Raw genomic sequence first — 21,617 nt, forward strand, 5'->3', positions numbered from 1 at the left:
CTAGGTGCAGTAATACTTCAGTAACATTTTAAAATGTGAACTGAATACCAGGAACTTTAATTATCAATCTGGAGGTTGAATTTTTGTCTGTCTGCTGAAAAATGAAATGAGAGCAAACAAAACGTTTGCTGAAGCTAAAAAATTGGGGAAAGTCACTATCTCCTGAATTAAGGCAGAAAAGAAAATTTAGAAATTTATTTTCTGGTCAGATTTATTTTAAGGTTGAACTTCTTTTGCCCTGTCAGCACAAATGACAAACAATGGCCAAAAAGGCCTTATCTTATCCTAAATGGTTTTGGGTTTATTCCAGTTTCACACTCTCTCTCTAGTCAGGAAACAGCCTTTCGCAGTTCCATGCTTGTCCTTTGCCACACAACACGTAGAACATTTGTGCTCATCAGATAAAGACAAAGTGGGGAAGGAGCAGAAGGCAGGAGAAAGTACCTCTGGAGCCCCGAGAGGAGACTGGTTTGCCCTCTGCTTTAAAGGAGGCTGAAGAGACATTATGAGCTTAGAAAACAAGCTGCAACAAAGAAGTCAAAGGCTTCAGAGAGTTACTAATGTAAATTATGCTACTGACAGTGCTGGTCTCTGTATTTTTAAATAGTAATCCTGTAGTGATGCACTGCCCAAGCCTTCTTTTGAGGTGACTCTGAAAGAGGCATCTTTCCCAGCCTATTTGTAAAATAAAGTTTAGTTGAATTTTTCAATGTAAATTATTAACATCACTGTACCAGTTTTGAGATTGTCTATAGGCAGTTAACACCAGTGTGTAGGAAAACAAAATTTGAGATAAAAGCACATACATGAAATAACTATTAAAGTCTGTTGTAAGTTCTAGAAGAAAAAAAAAATTACACACTGCATTTGTATTTTAATTAAATTAAAACAAATATTTAAAATGAAGTATTACAGAAAGATGACTGATTAGATGTGGATTCCTGAGTAGTCACATACACAATCTTTCTCTCTCTCTCTCATGTGAAGTGTTAAACCCTAAATTCGACTTTAACCGGTAAATTGTAAATTTAACATGAATGAGGAGATTAGTGTTGTTGACATTCAAGTCTCTTCATATTGCTCTCACCTAAGAGTAGTTGGTTAAGACAACTTCAGGTTGTCTGACAAATTCAGAGTCAATTCTGATTTACAGAACAGTATTTATCGACTCCTCCTTTGACAGCAGATGAAGGACAGTCTTGTGAAGTAGAAAATTATACAAAAGGCCCAAAAGACCAATACTATTCAGGTTTGGTTACATGGCATCTTGGCATCTCAAGAGTCAGCTCATTTTCCCTAGTGAGTTCAACGTAAGCAGAACCAGGCCTGTAAACAGATCCACTAATTTTAATGGAAATATTTACCAAATGAAGACTGCAGGCCTTACATATGAAATACTGTGCTTAAACCAGTATTTTTCATTGTCTAGATAACCTATGAACAGCACAATTTTCTCCTTGTTAACCCGTGCAAAAGCTCTTCAGTCCTCCCAATTCATCTTCACATCCATAAGCCACAACAAAGAACAGTGCAACAGATGCTCTCAGATGCACAGAAGAATCAAGGGTATGACACAAAATGTTGCAAAGACATCAATTACATGCATTACCTCAGCCAGTTTGCAAAGTATACCATGAACTTGGCATGCACATTGGGATTGGGAATGCTGGTGGAAGCAAACAGGACAGAGAACATCACCAATCTGACACATCTGCATATACAAAATGTGTAACCAATATATTGGTGTGTATATATATATATATATTTATCTGGCTCAAAAATAATGAATGCTCTACCAGTCCTGTCACTTTCCAAAACTGAGCAAAAGGACATAAAGAATTACAGCAGAGAGAAATTTAGAGATGTCATATTTGCAAACATGGAGATAAAATTCAGAGATTACACACATGACTTCATACAGCTTCCACAAAATTAATAAAAAATTTTGCAGTGCCACACAAAATGGGTCTGAGGAGAGGTGGTGGCTACATTCAACACTGAAGCTAAACTGCATTCAGTGTGAGTGCATCTTCATGCAAAACATGCTCATCACATTATCTTGGAGAGATGTAAGCTTACTGTTCAGAAAGGAGAAAAAGAAAACAAGCTTCAAGCCCCAGGAGAACACAGTGGCAAGAACCTGCAAAGGTGTTACATTAATATCAATACTGAGAAGTCCACTAAACTGCTTGTTATTTGTCAGTGCATTACGTATAATCTGCCCAGAATACAGCTGGTTTGGAAATGAGGCCCATAGGATTATGCAAAGATAACATACCACTGAAAGGAACTCATCATTTATAACCAAACATCACAAAGTGAGAGACAGAACAGTTTTAAATCATCTGAAAACATGACAATTGACTTAATTACTATTTTCATTCTAGATAACAAACCAGCCAACATCAAAAACATTAAACTCTTAGTTATCTTCAAACCCAAAGCTCCCCCACTCCCATAATACAATGCCACAATTACCCCAGTTGCAGGAGCCTTTCTGAGACAACAGAACGGGGAAAGCTCACAGCACATTCCCCACCCCAGCACGGCACATTACAGCTTTCACTGCCAGGCAACTTACACCAGTCACTTAACCCCAGCTGCAAAGGAAGTGTAATTAAGAGTCTTATGTTATTGCTACAAAGTAGTATTCAGCAAGGGTGAGTCTAGTACAGGAGTCTAACATGACTCTTTTCTACCACGTTTGTTTTTAGTATTTTGCTGTAGGAGCTTTCATATCTAAATGGCAGGAGGCAGAAAACCAATGCAGGCTTCTGACTGAAAAGAAGGAATTGCTTCATTACACAAACCAGTCCTTCACATTTTTGAGAAGCTCTCATTTAGCAGAGGGCTCAGCATTCCCAGAGGGGATCTGTGTAGAGAGACAAGAGGCTGAGCACTCATCAGTGAATGCAGGAGGAGCTCTGCTCTGTGTCTTGCACTTTCCCAGTGGCCACAGCCACACCAGCATCGCCTACTGCAGTGGGGGTGGCAATGTGGATCTCCATACTGGCACAAAGTACTTTCTACCTAAATGGACAAGTACCTCTCTCAATTTCCTTCTGGCCCCATTAGCTTGGGGCATACACACTCAAGACTGAAATAGTAAAGGCCTTGTAAAGAATAAGCTGGGCAAAAACCTCCCAGGTCTCATCCCCAGCCTGGACACCTCCAGTCCACTGAGCAAGACTACAACAGGCTATTCCAACAAACCAGAGAGAGGTTAACAGTAATGTGAGCTCTTGCACGAAGGTTAAACCGTATACACATACACACACATTAACCTGGAGCCTGCCAGTGGAGTCAGTGAGCATTTACAAAAATGAATCATTATGCATAGATGCCTATCAGAAGAATAACATTTTTGGTTGCCATAAAAAACAACTCCAAATAATTTTCTTCATTTGCCCCATACTCAAGACTTGACTAAATCTGGATAGAGAGATAGCCAATGTTGTATCTCAATAAATGAAAGTGATTTCAATAAACTCAGTGTGTTTGATTTTTATCTGTCTGATTTACAGTTTCTTGAGAACACTTCAGGCCAACCCAAACAGTGCCACGAGATGCTTCAACTTCAAAATCCCAGACTAGATAAGCTTTGCAAAAATGCATTAGCCAACATTTGAAAAATGTATCATTCGTTAAAGACCTGACCTCTCTGCAAAAGTTTCACCATAAAACATAAGCACCGTTATGTAACCAATGATATGTCCTGCACTAACTCACTGGCAAAGGAGAGCAAATGGAGTGGCTGTTTCTGATTTAATTTAAATTCCTTCTCAAGAAATACAAGCTACACTGGAAAAAGGCCTTCATACCTGAGTATGACTCTACCATAAAAGTCCTCCCCCTACAAAAACAAACACTCTTAAAATAAAGGCTACAGTTTTGCAGTCCCTTCAAAGAGACCATATGCAGATACTCTGCCAGAAGAGGCAGTCTCCTTCTTAGACACTTTGAGCTTTGTCTTCCTGCTCTCTCCAGCATACTAGCAGTAGGAATTGTACAGCCCCACAGAACACTGGATCAAGGACCTGACCTGGCTTGAAACAGATAACTATGTGGATTAAAGCAATTGGGAAATACTGTCTTTGCATATGACAAAATCCTGTTTATAGGCACAGCTCTTGCCAATACTTTTTAAGCTATGAACTTCACGTGCTGAAACTATGTTTTCATTGTGTATTTTTCTGGCACGTGGCACACTGGGATCCAAAAGCACTTCTGCAATAATCCACAAATAAAGGGTAGTTTCTTCTATCCAGTATAGTTCTGCTTGAGACAACACAATGCTATGAAGTTAGAATGGTGTTTCCAAGACTGTTGGAAATTCAGGAAAAAATTTGCTGTCTAATGCCACATTTTGATCCATATTGATAAGCACTAACTAATGCATGATGGGTGTCTTCTATTATTTCAGAAACTTTAAAGGTTCAAAAGCATCAGTTCCCCTAAGAGAAGGCAGGTGGAAGGCAAGTGGGACATGCTAGGCTATCTCAGGTCTCACGAGATACCTGTGTTTAGACAACCATTAAGCCAACCAAGTTTAGCCAACTTAGAATGAAACCTGAGTTCTCTGTGGACTACAACTTGACTCAGGACTTCATTTGCACAGAGATGTCTCCCTTCTGTTACTTATCTCAATCCTCATCAGAGTCCTATATCCTTTTTTTTTTTCAGAGGGTCCAGGACAACTTAAGCCCTTAAAATGGTTTTACTATTGGAATACTCAGGAGACACTGACAACACAGCACCACAGTTTGGACATGCAATACCAGGGCAATTGTTTCACCCCTGGCTAATTTTCTGATGAACTCTCTATCTGCTTTCACTACTGAGTCAGTACAGCACACACTATCTATCCATCAGCTAGCAACAATGTAACGTATTCCAAAGATGTTATATGAGAGCTTTATGAAAGTACTTAGAAATCTTAAAAGATAAATGCAGAGAATAAAGAACCCTCTAAAGAACCATGATGGCTGTACCCTAACAGTCATGCCATGAAGAGGCAGAGCATACAAGCCACTACAAAGAAGCAGAGCTGTCCACTGCCTTGGTCTGAAGAGGCAGATGATGGCAACCAGCATCCAAGAAACACTACTGAAGCAAACGGTCCTAAACCAAAACACGTGTTAAGATGAAAAGAATAATGGATACTGAATGATGAGGGAATTCTTTCTCTCTCTCAAGGGGGAAAAATGGCCTGTCAGAAGACAACTGAAGGTACAAAACTAGTAAGATATTTCACAAAGTATATCCCACAGCACATCACTGGTACGCTACAACCTGTTTATCATGGTGCGAGTGTTGGTTCTTCGATTCTGTCTCTGAAAGCCTGTTAACATTATCTGTGCCTCAGTGGCAGCTATCTGTTTAGTCAGTCACACTAAATACAGCTTAGTTGTTGCACCCAATGTGATAAAGCAAAATGTCACTCTACCTTAACCACCCTTGCATTATCACCTGGCTTTATCACAGAATGAAATACAATAACAGACACTGCTTGCCAGTCCATCGATCCCACCAGAATTTCTCTCCTGTCCTGCCTGCATGGCAACATACACACTGCAATGAGTTTTCCTATCTCATTCTGCCTCTCTAAAAATGTTACCTCTTTCCCCATGAAAATCAGAAATAAATAAATAACAAAGAACATATCCACTCAAATTCTGCAGTAAATAGACAAAGTTATGTTGATGGATGAATGTAGGCCAGTCATGAGTAATAGCAAAAGACACAGGCCCATAACAAAAATAAAACCTGATTAAAATTATATTTCTTACAGCAGCACAGGGGAAGAATCTTGTGGGAAAGGGCAGGGGGAGCGATGCTTTCCTTTCCTTAGTTCAGAAAACAAAAGCCCCTCCTCCATTCTGCTGCACATCAAAAATAAACAATAAAAGGTAATTTTTATGGCTGCATTCTTATTATCTATTGCATGACTCTCCTAGCACGCAGGGGATTACCTGCATGGAATTAAAATTACCTCTACTCAAGTCAGCCAGTTAATGTGTTCAGTACTTACACATTGAATTCAATCATCAGAATATCCCAACAGTATAACGAGAACCATCATATTACACAAATGGCAACCATTGCAGAGACAAAAGACAATATTTTCCAACAATGCTAACAAGGAAATCACAGTCACATTAAAAAAAAGCTCAAAGAAGAATAATTGTTTTGTCAATTTACTAAAAAACCCCCTACATTCCAGTTGCCACTCCTTTGATTTTTTTTTTTCATTTAGACTTTTTTGTCCTGATAATGCTGTTGCTATTTTCTTGTTGCTATTACTACTGAAAACAGCTGCTTGCAGCTGAACAAGAATTAGGTAACAGAAGACAAGCTATAAAATGAAACACTTTATGAATAACAACTAGGTCACCTGGGATTCACAGGCATTCTCTCACCAAAAAAGAACACATAGCTAGCTCATCTCTAAAGGAAAAAAAAAATCCTAAATCAGTTATTTAAATTAATTAGCATGCACACATTTCAATAGCCATCTCTTCACTCTGAGCCACACTCACCCGCTTGCTTCTGATAGTCACATCCAATTCTCTTAGACTCCCAGCTAACAGCTCCTGCTGCTGTGGAAAGGTCTCTGTGCAAGCCTGTACTCACAGTAACAGGCTTGCCAGGCAAATAACAAGATGAAAAGCTCTCGCACCACCCCTAGCCGAGAGGAACCCTGAGCCTGGCACCCTGAGCCACAACAACGGCACTGCAGCCCTCAGTCCAGAAAACAAGTATTTTCCAAAGGCACTGCCTTCTAATTCCAGTGTGCATGATGCCAACTGTGAAAACAAAAGCTGCTAAAAACAGCGCGTGTGTGCGAGCATATGCACACAGAGCATCTTAGCTGGAATTAACTCACGTTTTCCCCCTGTTCTCCCAACCCATCAGCAAACACAGCAGTCGATTGCACTAAGCAACATAAAATTCTGTACCAAGCATTGCAGCATTGCTAATTTGCTACTGTAGCTTTTGCTGATAGAGGCAGAAGATGCAGCCTATTCTCAAAGACCTGAAGAACAAAAGAAATACTGTATGAATTAACACTGCAAATTTCTGTTCACAACTGACAAAAAAATGGTAAATAAGGCACACACTTCTAGCCATTTCTTTCATGCTTTAACACTAAAGACAAGACAATCTTACCAGAATTTACAGTTTTTTACCCATATTCACTGGATATGTGAGCTTTGCATCCCTGCAAATGTGCCAGCCAGTTTGAAAGCCTTGCAGAACTGAATCTGTCTCAACCTCTGTGTCTCATTTACTGTAACACAGAGGATTTTCAAAGCCATGCCTTACAACAGCTGGCTTGTTTTTGCCTGCTTCCTATGATTGACAAGTTCATACAAGCTCTGTCAACTTTAACCTTGATAAGTGAAGGCTTAGTCTGTATTGTATGTTACATCACCAGAAACTTCTGACCTCAGGGAAAAGATCTCAGAGACTTCAAAGCTTTTCCTTTCCCCCACCCTCACCTCCTGGATTTGCTTATTAAAAAAAAAAAAAAACCAACAAAAAAACCCCCCCCCAAAACTTAAAAGTCCTTTAATTTTTTAAGGGTTTTCATTTGTGAAAATCATGATCTGCGTTTCCACAACTACAGCTCTGCAAGTTTTAACTATTTACAATGATTTTAAAAGATCAGTGTGTCACTAGGTTCCTTTCTGAACAACACTCAAATAACCAAGTCTAATTCTAGAGGAGAGAGTTCATCAACAGCCCTCCAGCCTGAATTTTTTTTGCATGTGTTGTGTGCACAGGCGCCCTCTCTTGCAGGAGATTCTGCAGGGAAAGAACTGAATGCTTTCATGCTGCATGAACACATTGCCACCCCCACGCTCCATCTTTAGAAGGCATCATGGCTTTCATCAGAGCAAAGCTCAAGCTCCTTTCAATTTATCTACAAGAACACATTAAAGACTTAATAGAAAAGTTGTGGATAAGGCTTTAATATGTATGAAAAGATAATTTTAAAGATGACCCACTTTAAGAGGAAAATGTTATTTAAAATGTACACAAAACCACATAGAGCAGCTAGATATCCAGTAAATAACTTCCCCTAAAATTTTTCTGCCTATTTGATTTCAACAGAGAGAGAAAATGACTTCAAGAAAAAATTCCAGTTTACATAATACAATACAACTGGTTAACAGACTGCAGCAAGTCTGGCTGGTCCATGCAGGGAAATGGAAGCTATAGCTGCCACATTACTTTTTAGCACAAAACTTCACTCACATTTACTGATATAAACAGTCTCCTGCGTGACAGCAAACCATAACCATGTTGCCTAAGGGCTTATAGCAGAAAGTGAACATTTCACAGGCTAGCTTTTAGTACCAGAACACCATAAAGCCACTCCATATGTCAGAAATGCATGAATTGCTACACTGAGGAGACAAATCAATCACCTATTTCCAATTATGCTTTTCATCAAGTAACTTAAGGGAAAATAAAATCTACAATGAATCAGCACATGATGCTTTTATGACTTTAACCACTGGAGACTATATCTTACATTATCTCTAAATCTCCATACTCAACAGGGCTACATGAAGATAGCTGAATTTCAAGCAATGCAACAAAAAATATCTTTAGATGGTTTTCATTCTAATCCTTTTTCCAGGAAAAGCAGTAAGATCAAACCAGAATACAAAAATGAACTAATGTATACAAATTTATCTGCTTCTCTCTCCACAAACACTTCTGTGTGTTCTTTCACTCACACTCAAGAAGTTCAGAATAATGTTTAGGACTTCTTCCAACTACTCATGCTTGGTAACACCTTTAGGGGCAGAGGAGGAAACTTTCCTTAAGAAGAAACCACCCTCCAACACTTCCTTTCATCAGCCCATGATGGCCTCACATACCCCTGGCTGACACTGCATGCACAGGGAGAACAGATGTGCCGGGAGCAATTAAAGCAAAAATAACTTTACTTGGTAGCAAAAGGCTGCAAGTAGAAAAAAGGGATATGTGAGATAGGGTAGCCACCCTCAAGTTTAGAAACAGGGATTCAAAGTTCACCTAATAAAGGTAGAGGGAGAGTCCACATTTTCAAGGGTGTGGAGAATGCACCAATTGGATGGGGGAGAAACAGGGCTGTATTACTGTAGTAGTGTAAACCAAGCCCAGGTTTTGGAGGCAGTCCAGCACCCATTTACTGAGCTGCTGGTGAGCCCGAGTGGAGCATCCCAGTGATCTGCAGGACGCACACCTGACAGCCGCCGGCTGCCAGCAGAGTGAGGAATGGGGAGGCAGTGGCAGGAGCCTGCAAGTTCCAACAATTTATTTAGCCACAACCAACCTCCGAATCCCAAAATAATGCATTTGTGATGCTTATGAAGATGCCCACACATCTCTCAGCTCATCTAGCCTGGAAGTTTTAAAATGGACAACAAGAGGAAGAAAAAGACTACAAGTGGGACAATTTATCATGCAACTTCTGCCTTGATCCTGAGGCATGGGAAGAATCTGGTTCAAAACTTTACTATTTGAAGAGCTACCCTGTGCCAGTGGCCATATGCATTTAGAGAAATCTTTTTTGAAAGATTAAGAATCCACACAGTGGTATTTAATTTTGAAAAGGACATTTCCATACATGAGATGAATATTTTTTAAGAGAACAAGCCAGATGGTATAATGCTAAGAGATAACATGCAACTGAAGATACAATATATGAAACTCAGAGGAAATGTGTAACACCTACTGAAACACCCAACCACCGTTCTTCCTTCCCTCTCTCTGCCCTCCTCCAAAGGTTGGATTAAATAGGAATTAAAAGGAACATCCCCCAGAGAACTTAGGTCCTACTCAAATGAGGAAAATCCAGAACTAACCTAGCAAAGCAGATGCATAAGCAAAATATGGTAAATAAAGAAATTTTAAAACAAAAGCTGAGGTACAAATCCCTAAAAGTGTTAGGATTTAAAAAAAATAGGGGAAAAAAAGCACTTCTTCAAACACAGATATCTGCCAAACAGATTGTAGGGATGAAAGTACAAGAGTAAGAATACAAAGAAAATAAGGCTGCAGCAAAAAATGGACACGGTCTCCCCTTCACAACTCCACAAGCAAGAAGAGCCTTTGCAGGAACTATTTTCAGATGCTGCACACCATTAGGAGTGGGTTGTCATAAGCTACCTGGGCCATATGACAATCACCTGAATCTTCCACAGGAAATTGCTGAACTGGGATCTGTGATGCACAGCCACCCACTCCTGTAATACTTGGACAGCTGCTCGAGCACAGTGACACACTCACTGTTGGGGGAGGGAAGGTGTGAGGGTGCTGAAGAGAAAGAATGAGGGAAAGAGAGCAAGAATAAAAAAAATCTCACTATGAATCTGGAGAACTTCAGAATCATGAACTTAACATCTGAAATAAGCAAAAAAGTAGAAATTTTATGAAGAGATTTAGCAGCTGCACTAATGAGTAAAATTGACAAAGAATAATTTGGGCATGTGTAGAAAAGATATGTCTTGGATGCACTACCAATCTTAGAGTAACTACACATAGGGACAAGAGTGATCTGGATGACAGATGCTGGATTTTTAGATGAGTTAGAAAATTAAATTTAATCTCACCTGAGGCTCTTAAAAATTTGACTCCCATGAGACAGAGTCCTTACTCATCTCATCACATCATTCACATCAGAACTCATTAGATATAGATGATTCACAAAAGGGGTGAAAAACTAGGTGGCAGCAGTTGCTGCTATGAGGAAATTATTCAGATTTAATAAATGCAAAGTAACCCACAGGAGAGATTTCCCTGTACTCCACCAACCTTTACAATGATGTACAATAAAAATTACTGCTACACAAGAAGGAAAAGCTGAATTTCAGACTGTTCTAGGAACATACAATCTTTGTACTTCACAGCAGTAAAAAATTAAACCAACCCCCTAAAATAAAACAAAGCTCAAAGATAGGCAAACCAGCAGAGGCTTGACAAGATACTCAGCTGCATGGCTCCTGGTTTGCCCTGGTTTTCTGTTTGCCCCTCCAAGCATCTGCTGCTGGTTCACATGGAGAAAAAAAACCTGTCTAGGTAAACCTTTGGCCTGCCTTTAAGCATTGACACCCATCAGCTGCCATTGTGCACCAGTGATTCAAGGTTCCACTGTCTCAGAGTGAGATATTTATGTATCTGTTATTAGTCAGTCACATAAACCAGTACACTGAAACTTCATGGCAGTGAAACTTGTACTAATTACAAGCATTCACAGAAACCTAAGGAAGATGAAAGGTTACAGGGGTTTCTCATATATGAATAGATGCTCACTCTCCTCTATATGCACAGGAAGAGCTACAGTAGGTTTTTCCCATTTTCAAACAAAATACAAACTTTTAGCAGCCCAGACTGTACTGTGTCATTGCTATATGTCACACACAATGACAACACTGGCAAAAAAAAAAGGTCTGAGAAATGCCTTAATAATCTGTATCTCATGATAAAGAAATGCTAAGGACATGGACCTGCTGGAGCAAGTCCAGAAGAGTTCCAGGGAGGTGACAGAGGGATGGAACACCTCTCCTGTGAAGACATGATGAGAGAGTTGGAATTGTTCAGCCTGGAGAAGAGAAAGCTCTGTGGACCTTGTTAACACATGCATGAAATGTTTGCCAAAGTAATTTTTCCACTGATTTCTAAGGAAGCAGTTGCACAAGATCATACTATTTCTTCCTCACACAGAAAAGGGAGAAAACATTTTGTTTACATAGCTCTGGTAATGTCTTGGTAAGTCCTTCAATGCCTGAGAGTTACTTGTCCTGCAATGTTCAATCAGGAAAAGCAACTCACAGATTGACTGCTAATTGCAACAATAAATGAGTAATTTATTGTTGACCTCATGAAGGTCAACAAGGCCAAGTGCCAGGTTCTGCCCATGGGTCAGGGCAATCCCAAGCAGAAGTTCAGGCTGAGAATGGACCAAGACCAGCCTTGGGAAGAAAGATTTGGGGGCATTTGTGGACAAAAAGCTCAATAATGAATTGGCAGTGGGCACTACCAGCTCAGAAAGCCAGATGGCTACATCAAAAGCAGTCTGTCCAGCAGGTCAAGGGAGGGGAATTCTCCCCCTCTCCTCTGCTTTTGCAAAACCCCACCTTGATTACTGTATTCAGCTCTAGGGCTCCCAAAAGAAGAAAAATGTGGCCCTGCTGGAATGTGTCCAGAGGAGGGCCACTACTATGACCACAGGACAGGAACATCTCATTGAGGACAAGCTGAGAGAGTTGGGGCTGTTCAGCTGGAGAAGAAAAGGCTCCAGGGAGACCTTACAGCACCTTCCAGTACCTTAAGGGGGCTACCAGAAAACTGGAGAGAGACTTTTCACAAAGGCATGAAGTGATAGGACAAGGGGGAATGGCCTTAACACGGAGGGAGGCAGGTTTAGATTAGGTATTAGAAGGAAACTCTTTACTGTGAGGGTGGTGAGGCACTGGAACAGGTTATCCAGAGAAGCTGTGGACTCCCTGGAGGTGTCAATGACCAGGCTGGATGAGGCTCTGAATAACCTGGTCTAGTGGAAAGCTCCCTGGCCATGGCAGGAGGGTTGGAACCTGATGATTTTTAAGGTCCCTTCCAAACTGAACTATTCTAGGGCTTTATGATTCTTAATAAAGAAGTTTAAAATAGATATGCAACGTAATGCTGGCAAAAGGTCTTGTTAACTATTTAAGGAAATGGCCCTTTTGCTACATATAAAAACGAAAAGTGAAAAAGGATATCTGAGATCACAGGCTGCAGAAAATATTTCAACATTTAATAGATGTCAAGTCCAAGAGCATATGCATGTCAAGTGTAGGACCACAGTGTGACTCAACTCTAATTAAACACTGTAAAACACTTTCAATGCTTCAACTATTGTATTTCAGTAGCTCAGTTCCTAGATAAGCTGATCCTAACACTGTATATTGGTACTTTGTTAATTTCTTTGACATCACAGTAAAAGAAACCCAAATAAAATCTAGAATTTAAAATTTCTGGAGTTATGAAAAACTGTAGTTTCTAAGAATCTTTCCAATGAATAATTTACACCATCTACCATTGTCTAAGGAAATGAGGAAACTAATTTGTCCAAATGTGTATTGTGGATTGTTGGGGTTTTTTTCCCCACTGTTAATCAGTCCTCATAGATATGTAAACCCCAACCCCTATAATGGTCACAAATCAGAAAAAGCTAAGAGAAATAACTATCAATATACATGTATATTATATATGTCTGTATATATATACACACAAATATCCACATATGCATGATACAGATAAACACAGACACAAATGGACGACTGGTAATTTTTAAATTCTTTTCCATCTCACTCAGTTCAGAAGACATAAGATCAGTCATATTCCTGTGCTGCTGAAAGTCCTCCTCCTTCCTTGCACAATAATCTGCTGCTCCTCTTGGTGAGTATGGAGCCTAGATATTCACCAGGTGTTGAAAAATCTTCTTTGTAAAGAGTCTAATAAAAAACTTAGGGACATGTCTATAGGCTCCTGTTTCTGGATTATCAAAGATTTTTCTAGAACATTATACTTGGGCATTTAGGACAACTTAAGCATTAAGAAATTATTTTTATTTTGGTTTTGTATTGTAAAGGTTGTTCCTCTGTCTTTAAGAGCTCAACTCAAATAGGAGTAACTACTAAGGTATGAAAACACTGAAAGTGTTTTACAGTGTTTAATTAGAGTTGAGTCACACTGTGGTCCTACACTTAACATGCATATGCTCTTGGACTTGACATCTATTAAATGTTGAAATATTTTCTGCAGCCTGTGATCTCAGATATCCTTTTTCACTTTTTGAAGTTATGTAACTTTAACAGACATCACAGGAAAAAATTAATAGAGCTAGTAGTCAAATGTTCTTAGAAAGTAAATAATGGCAATGGCTGTAAACATCTCTAGTAGATGGCAATCTTAAGTATTAGATCATAAAGCATGAGTCTTCTGATGCAGAATGACTTATGTGTGCATGTCATACTGCAGGAAGCCAGAGACTACTGGTCAGAGCATTCATTTCCTTCTTTAACTTTTTGAAAGTCTATTTCAGCTTAGAAATTGTGAAGACTTCTATAAGGAAGGCAATTATATAATCAGTTTAAGTAATTTTACAAATGCAGAAAGAGAGACATGTTTAAAGAAACACAGACTTCATATCTGTAAAAAGGTAAGCTTTTGTAACTAATTTGAAATAGAAAGAGGCATAACAAAAATAAAAAGCAGCATTTTTTTTTGTTTTACAGATCAGCCAAACTGTATAATTCTTTTAAGCTGTCCTAAAGTTAAGAACATCCATAGAATCACAGCAACCCCTCGGTATAAAACACTCATCTCATGTTAGATGACTGCATCCCTTTAAGTTCCTAACAAGAGTGGTTTGGTTCTTCCATAAGAGATGACAATAGCTGCTATGGACCACTATTTTCTCTTCCTACAAAAGTAATACCCTAAACTATTAAATACTGCAGTTCGGAAGAACATGGTGCAGCTGTTCTAAAAAGGGAGATGAAACAACCTGAATTCACTGGAAGCAATCAGTAACCTCAGAGGGGAAAAACAGAGCTCAAAGATGAAAAAGGTTCACAAACTATCTTCATCAACTCAATACTCACACACCACCCCCTCCCTCCTGCCCCCAATTTTTCATAGTACTGTTAATTTACATTTTACAATTGTGTGCTAAAAAAGAACAGCCAAGGAAATACTGTAGCAAAAAAACTCTTATTTCATATTTCTGAGGAAAATAATCAGGGAAGCTGTAAATGGTAGCTATTCAAAGTTTATTTCAAGTTAATATTGTTTTCATTTCTCAAAACAACTGAACAGAGGCACCCTGTAGTGTAGGACAGTCTCTAACCTGGAGAAAGCACCCATGGACTCCACAGGTGTCTCTCAGCTTGGGTTCCCGCAAATCTCATGCCCACAAGTGCAGAAGGGCCACTCCTGTGTTCAGCCCCATCACACCGACTTTGGTAGCACAAAGGCCACCACAGCACACAGGTCTCAGTAGCACAGATTAACAGCTGCCAGCTATTTAATCCAAACATAAATTTAAAAATAGAGTATTAAATATGACCATAAGGAAGACCTCAGATTTGGTTACTATTCATGTTCTAGAATATACCCTGAATTAGGTAGATTTGCTAGCCATTTGCAGATTGCTAGATTTTAAAAATAGAAAGCTAAATGCCTTTAGGGCAGCTCATATCGTAAAATGATCATAAAATCCATGCCATGAGGCCAGTTCCTTTTGAGCACAAGAATGCCTTGTAAAACAGGAGCACACAGAAATATATATTCTTTCCCATAAGGCAGCTATTCATTATCACGCAGCGGTAGTTCACAACACAGGAATTAAATGCCTAAATGAGGGATTTTAATCAGTTTTTTGAATACAGAAGGCATATCAAGCCTCTGCATATCAATGTTGAGACAAAGAGACCATTTCACAAAACCTTCTGTAATGCACGAAAATAGCCAAATACCACATCTGAAATAGTATGTCAAAATGGGCTCCAGCTGAAAAAAAAGTTACTGCAGCTGGTGCCCAGTCATGTGATTGTTATGGATTCCATGATTATAAAGCAAGAATTGTGCTGCACAAACACTGCTAAAATGCTGGCGTAGGAGTATTATTCACATGCTTTTGTGAATAATGGTAGATGGGAAGCATTTCTCTCGTCCGGAGCTGCCGCCCGCCCACAGCAGCGCGGCCGCTCCCGCATCGTGCCCGCCCCTCCTGCCCACCCCGCCGCCTCCCTCTGCCCTCCCCACGGGGCGCGCACACTCCACCCTCGGGGGCTGCTCATCTGCGAATCGCTGCCCTAAGTACAAAGGGCTACCAAACACTACAAAAACAGGGGGTGGTCTCTTCAGCTAAGCCATAAGCAATGCAAAATACAGTCATATGAACCCACAAATAAATACTAACTTTTTACAAGGTTTTAGGGTCACAGCTAGAGTGTGTGTTCGCTATAGTTGATAATTTCCTCTCCCTGGAGGGATTAATACCACTTACAGAACTGAGGAAAGCCTACAGAGGTTCTTTTGTCCTATGCATGGGTTCCCTCTGTTATGAAACCCAGAGCTGTCAGACCTGGCAGCAGCAGCATGTGCACAACCTCAGCTGGGCTTCAGAAGCCGCAGAATCAGCGATTGCTGAGATCACTGCTTACACCACATCTGAAATCACTGCTTACACCACATCAGGGCCAGGACGAGGACAACCCTCAGCATGCTAGACCTTTAATGGATTTAAACCACACTGTGCATACAGTCACATCTTTGACAACATTGTATATATATTAATACATGGATTAACAGAGAAAATCTGAGCTCTTCAAACAGTGAAACAAAATTTACTGTCTTCTATTCATGTGCTGTATTCTGTAAAGCCACAAGAAAGCAAAGACCAATTTACAGTACTACTGTGTTTCAGCAGCATGCTGTCTTTGCCAAGGATAATACTGGAAATCTCTTTTGGGGAACCCCAGGGCCCCCATCTACCCCCCAAACATCCATAACTATCACACAAATAATTCATGCACACAAATAAGAATCAACTGCCTTTGAACAAACTATAATATGCTCAACACTAAACAACTGCTTTAAGCTCACACTAGAGTCCCCAAAAATTTCAGTCCCAATGTTAATTCTATCATGCACATTGAACTATTTGGGCAGAAGAAGGGAAATAAGGGAAGAAGGCACTGCAGAAACTCTGAAATCATCACAGCAGAACTTGCAGTTTGAGTCAGGAAAAGATCAGATCACAGAAATTTGTCAAAAAGATTGGTCAAAACCAAATCTTTTAGAGAGAAAAATTAAGAAACATTGTACTTACCTTACAGTGCAGTTCCTCTCATCCAGTTTGTTAATGTTAGAGAAAATACACTCCCCATCTTCCTTTAAATCCTCTGCTTGCCTCCTTACTTCAACTGATACTTCCTAAAAGAGGTTTGTAGTACAAGTAAGAAACCAAGTCATCGTGTTTCAGACTCCCAAAAAATCTGTGATTATGGAACCTCTTATTTGTGGGTTTGCTCTGTTCAAATACACATGAAGTCAACAGCATAGCATGTTTTAAGCCTGTTTGGTTTTAAGCAGTACAGCGTGCTCTGTGACCTCCTGCGCTGCACTCCCGACCTGGCTGTGCTCGCCTTGCTGCTCTGCTCTGCTGATCTATAGAAGAGCTTAACATTTTTATAAACGTTTGCAACTTCCATTTGGCAAAAACAAACAAACAAAAAAAGAGGCACAGAAGTTGCAGAAGAGTTGCTCACATTTTAGGAGATGCAAGTATGCACCAGATTGTGAATCCCCATGTGAGTACTTCAGTTTCTCAGTACAACACCAACAGTGCTGTTCCAGAACATTATTATCTCCCTACCTTCAAACAACCCCACCCAAAGCATAGCTTTGCATTACAAACACTGAACCTACAGGAAATTTAATTGCACATTAGCACTGGAATAATCTGAATCACAACGTCTTTATTTACTTCAGTCTCTTGTAGGCATCTTCAATGCACTTATCACCATATTTTCCAGGTGTCTAAACAGGTGTCTGCTTTTTGCCCCAGGAGGTCTATACTGAACTTAAGAGCACTGACTAATAAACCAGAAATGCATACAGGGAATAGATTATTGCCTGGGTAGGCAATTATTTAATAATTCAGTGAATTTAATTTTCAAAGTAACTTCTAGGTGAATGTTGTCAGTGCTTCCAATCCCTACCCTAGTAAATTATCCACATAGTTAAGTCTGCACATAGAGTTCAGAAAGAATTTTTGCCAAACTTAAAGACACAAAAAACTTATGGAAAGACACTCAACAACTTTCAGAGATCAACATTTTTGTTTCTCTTTGAGCTATTCTCATTCTACTCCATGTCTACACACACACACACACACACAGAGGTGAACTGTGTATGTATGTATGCAATGTTTTTATTAAAAGGGGGAAAATACAGAAGAAGTAATATACAAGTGCTTTGCTTCAATTCTATTCTTGCAGAAGGCAAAGTTCAACACAGGTTGAACACACTATGATTCCTTATACATATCAGGCAATCTCATAGTAGCTTGAACAACATCTTTTAACGGAGAACTGAAGAGACTTGGTTTCTCTGTTTACTTCCAGTGCCACCTGCCAACCATTGCCTGGCCCTATTGGTTAAAAATTAACGTAATATTTACTTGCAAGTTGAACAGACTTTTGGCATCTCTCTAAGGAATAAATGTATACATCTTAAATCAAGCAAACTGACATAAAACAAAACATTAAGCAGTTTCATTGTTGCTGTGGCTTTAGCATTAATAGGCATATTTGTAATCTCTAAACTTTTTCAGGCAGAAATCCTATGAAATTTTGCATGAAGCAAGTTTAGAAAAAGAGGAAATCCATGGAAATTATTAGACCATCAAAAATTAAACAAAGTATGTATTATTTACATGTGGAACACTTTTCTTCATAGTTTCAGAGAATTCAAACAGGGAATACAGCCACACCAATGAAAAAATAAGTCTGGGTGAAAATTTCTTTGAACCTTCAAAATCTGTATTGTAAAAAAGAGGGCATTAGCAAATGAATCATATTTTTTTCTATCCAACTACAACACACAAGAAATTATTTTGATCCAATTGCTCTTGTGCAGCACAAACTTTGATCTTCCTTGTTTTACTTAAGATAGCTACCTATAACATTTACTCCTTTACTGACAAAAGTCAAATACCACTATTACATAGTGTTCCTAAATTGGAAATTGACATAAAAATTCTCTTTTCCCCTCCTTTCCTCCACCACACTAGGCAACTTAAAGGATAATGCAAAAGATACGTGTACCTGTTTGTAGAAATCAGTGGAAGGGGATGATCTAGACCTCTCATGGGAGTATTGGGATTTCCCATGCTGTTCATGGCCTGTATCGAGGATATTATCAGCTGAGTGGTACCTTCCTGAGCCCCTTGGCTCTACTGGCTTCCACTGCTCCTTCCACGATGCCTCATACTCTGCAAAGGTTTCCAGGCGCCGTGGCTGTGCAGATTTCCCAATCCTCTCAGCAGCCCTATTGCTGCTGCTATGGTGGACACTATCTTTTGAAGCATGAGCAGTTTCAGGTCCAACAGAGGCCACCTGATCTCTTCTTTCATACCAGAGCTCCTCTCCCTCTTGTGCTTTCCTATCTGGCCTCTCAGGCTGTCCCTCTGCTAGACCATGGGGACCTGGTTTCTGTGATGATTTTCTAAACGCAGGCTTACTTGTTTCTTCAAAAAATTTCCACCTGTCTGCAAATGAACCCAGGGCTTCTTCTGATACGTTTGGACGGCAATGAGCACGGCGCTCATCCTCTGACATGCCCACCTCGTTCATCTTCTCTGGTTCTGAGTATGACTTCAGTTTTTGCTCCGTTGTGAACCTCTTCCTGGCTCCAATCCGAGAAACGTGATGAGTGCCACTCCCTGTAGGATTTGGTTTGGCTTGTGTAGCCTCAAGGAATCCAGAGGTATCTTCAGAAACCAAAGCCAGTACTGAAGAGTTGTAACTACCAGTTTTCCGCTCAGGTGACCTGGGGAGATACTCAGCGGGGCTGGGCTCCAAGTCCCGGCGTTTGAAGGACGTCGCACTCAGAACCCTGGCCTGGGCTTCCTTCAGGTGATCTTTGTAGGTGCTGGTAAAGTTTGTGTCGGGGGATGTGATGACATTCCCTGTTGAATCTGGTTTCCAGGTCTCACTGCACTCCTCTGTTTCAGATGACCCTACTAGTGTAGCAGTACTTCTACTTTTCTGCAGCTTTGCTCTTCTCATTTGGATCTCATTTCTGAGGGTTGTTGCAAAACGATCACTCCTTCGTGCCTGTTTAGACAGGTGAGTGTCAAATGAGGTCTGTCGTTCTGATACCACTTCTGGGTTGTTGTCAGACTGTTTTTTCCCTTCCTGAGCTAAAGAGTGCAACATTGGCGTCCTCTGAGGAGAAATCTTGCTATTCTCATCTTTCCCCCACCTAAAATCTTTCTGAGCAGATCTGTTTTCAGTGGTAAGGACACAACCCTTTACATACTCCTGCTGACCATGCCTAGTTTCACTTTCCTCAGAGCTGTTCTCACAGCTTTTCTTTTGTCCAGATTTTTCAGTATGATTAGGTTTTTTAGATTCTTCTACTACAGCACACCTAGCATCTCCCTCTCTGTCCACTGGGTAATGACTACTGTTCTCACACCTTGTCAGTGGAGGTTCAATAGACTGTTGAGGTAGATAGTATTTTGGGTTTGGGGCCATTGTAATAACTGCAGAATTTTCATGAGGTCCAAGTGGCAAATCAGTTCCCACTGCAGGTTTCCAGCTGTCATCCTTGAGTTGTAGTGGCTTTGAGCTTCCCTGAGCAGGCTGTTTTGCTGTCACACAATAATATCGACTTTGTCCAGTGTTGTCCACCTTCTGTTCAGCAGCACTGTTCAAAGAGGAAGTGTTGAGCAGACTGGCTTGGTTTGGACTGTAGCCATGAAAATTATCTGTAGTTAACTCCTGAATGCCACTGTAGGACAGGTAATGTTGCTGATCTTTAGGTGCAGCTAAGGTTCTTGCACTGTGATAAAAGGTGCTTTCATCGCTGTACTGGTGCTGGTGGTGGTACGAGTAAGCCGACTGTGCAAACCTTATGTCGGTGCTGGACAAGGATGGCTGCAGTTTGTTCACAGTTCCTGCATTACTGCTGTACTTGTCACCAGCTGAAGAAAAAGTGTGTTCTGAACTGAGATCAGATTTGTAATTTGAGCTGCTGATCCTCTTGTCACATGCTCTGGAGGGCCGTCGCTGCTGCTCTGCAGTTTCCAAACTCCAGTCACTCCTGGGCTGCGATCGGTTCAGGGCTGTAAAGTGCTGTGTGCTGGCACCCTCTGAGTACACAGGGCCCTGGGCTTTCTCGTGGCCCTTGGTGGCAGCAAAGCTGTCACTACGAAGAGGTGGAGGTGGCGGGGGAGGAGATGAAGACCTCTTTTTATCAGGAATGTACCAGACAGGTCCAAAACTGGATCTTCCTGAGCTAGTGAGCTTGCCATCTGGGTGTTCCTCTGTTCTAGGACTCCTGTTGTTCTCATATTGGATGGGAGCTGGCAAATACCCAGGTTTGTCCTCTGTTCCACTGCTGTCATTCAAAAACTGTCCAGACTTGCTTCCATGCTTAGCAGTCTCCCAGGGCCCCACTTTGTAAAGCATGTTCTCTGTTGAAGAGGTGTCTGCATTGGACAGAGTGTGGTCAGGGGTGCTGGAACTTGTGGAGAAAGATCCATAGGCTGAATCCCGCTTACTTTGGCTCCCTAGATGATCAATGCTACTATTAGACCTTGCAGAAGAAAGTCTTCCATACTGGGCTACTTGGGGATTGTGGTCCCAGCTGTCCATACTTCCCAAAGAGCTGAATTGGTCAGAAGTGCGGTATAGACTTGACTGATCCCATGAGTTTGACAAGTCATGAGAAGAACAGCTACTGAAGGAAACAAACAAACAAAAGAAGTGTCAGAATAAATTTAAAAAATGTCCAAAAATGCCACAACATAATTATAACCACCCATTTTAATAATATTGGTT

General features: G+C 40.4%; 1 protein-coding gene across 5 annotated transcripts in view; it reads right to left on the minus strand.

Moving 5' to 3' along the window:
* SHROOM2 (shroom family member 2) overlaps positions 1 to 21,617 on the minus strand; it is a 116,043-nt gene that overhangs the window by 17,990 nt on the left and 76,436 nt on the right. For 3 of the 5 annotated variants that reach the window (XM_077173204.1, XM_077173216.1, XM_054654875.2), the window contains 2 exons: positions 18,876 to 21,516; positions 16,877 to 16,980 (listed from right to left, as the gene is read on the minus strand). In XM_077173204.1, the coding sequence (XP_077029319.1) occupies positions 16,877 to 16,980; positions 18,876 to 21,516 (2,745 nt within the window). The remainder of the gene's footprint in view (positions 1 to 16,876; positions 16,981 to 18,875; positions 21,517 to 21,617) is intronic. The other 2 variants (XM_077173212.1, XM_054654876.2) reach the window with 1 other exon arrangement.

The sequence above is a fragment of the Agelaius phoeniceus genome, chromosome 2 (assembly GCF_051311805.1).
Source record: "Agelaius phoeniceus isolate bAgePho1 chromosome 2, bAgePho1.hap1, whole genome shotgun sequence".
In the NCBI taxonomy this organism is placed as follows: Eukaryota; Metazoa; Chordata; class Aves; order Passeriformes; family Icteridae; genus Agelaius; species Agelaius phoeniceus.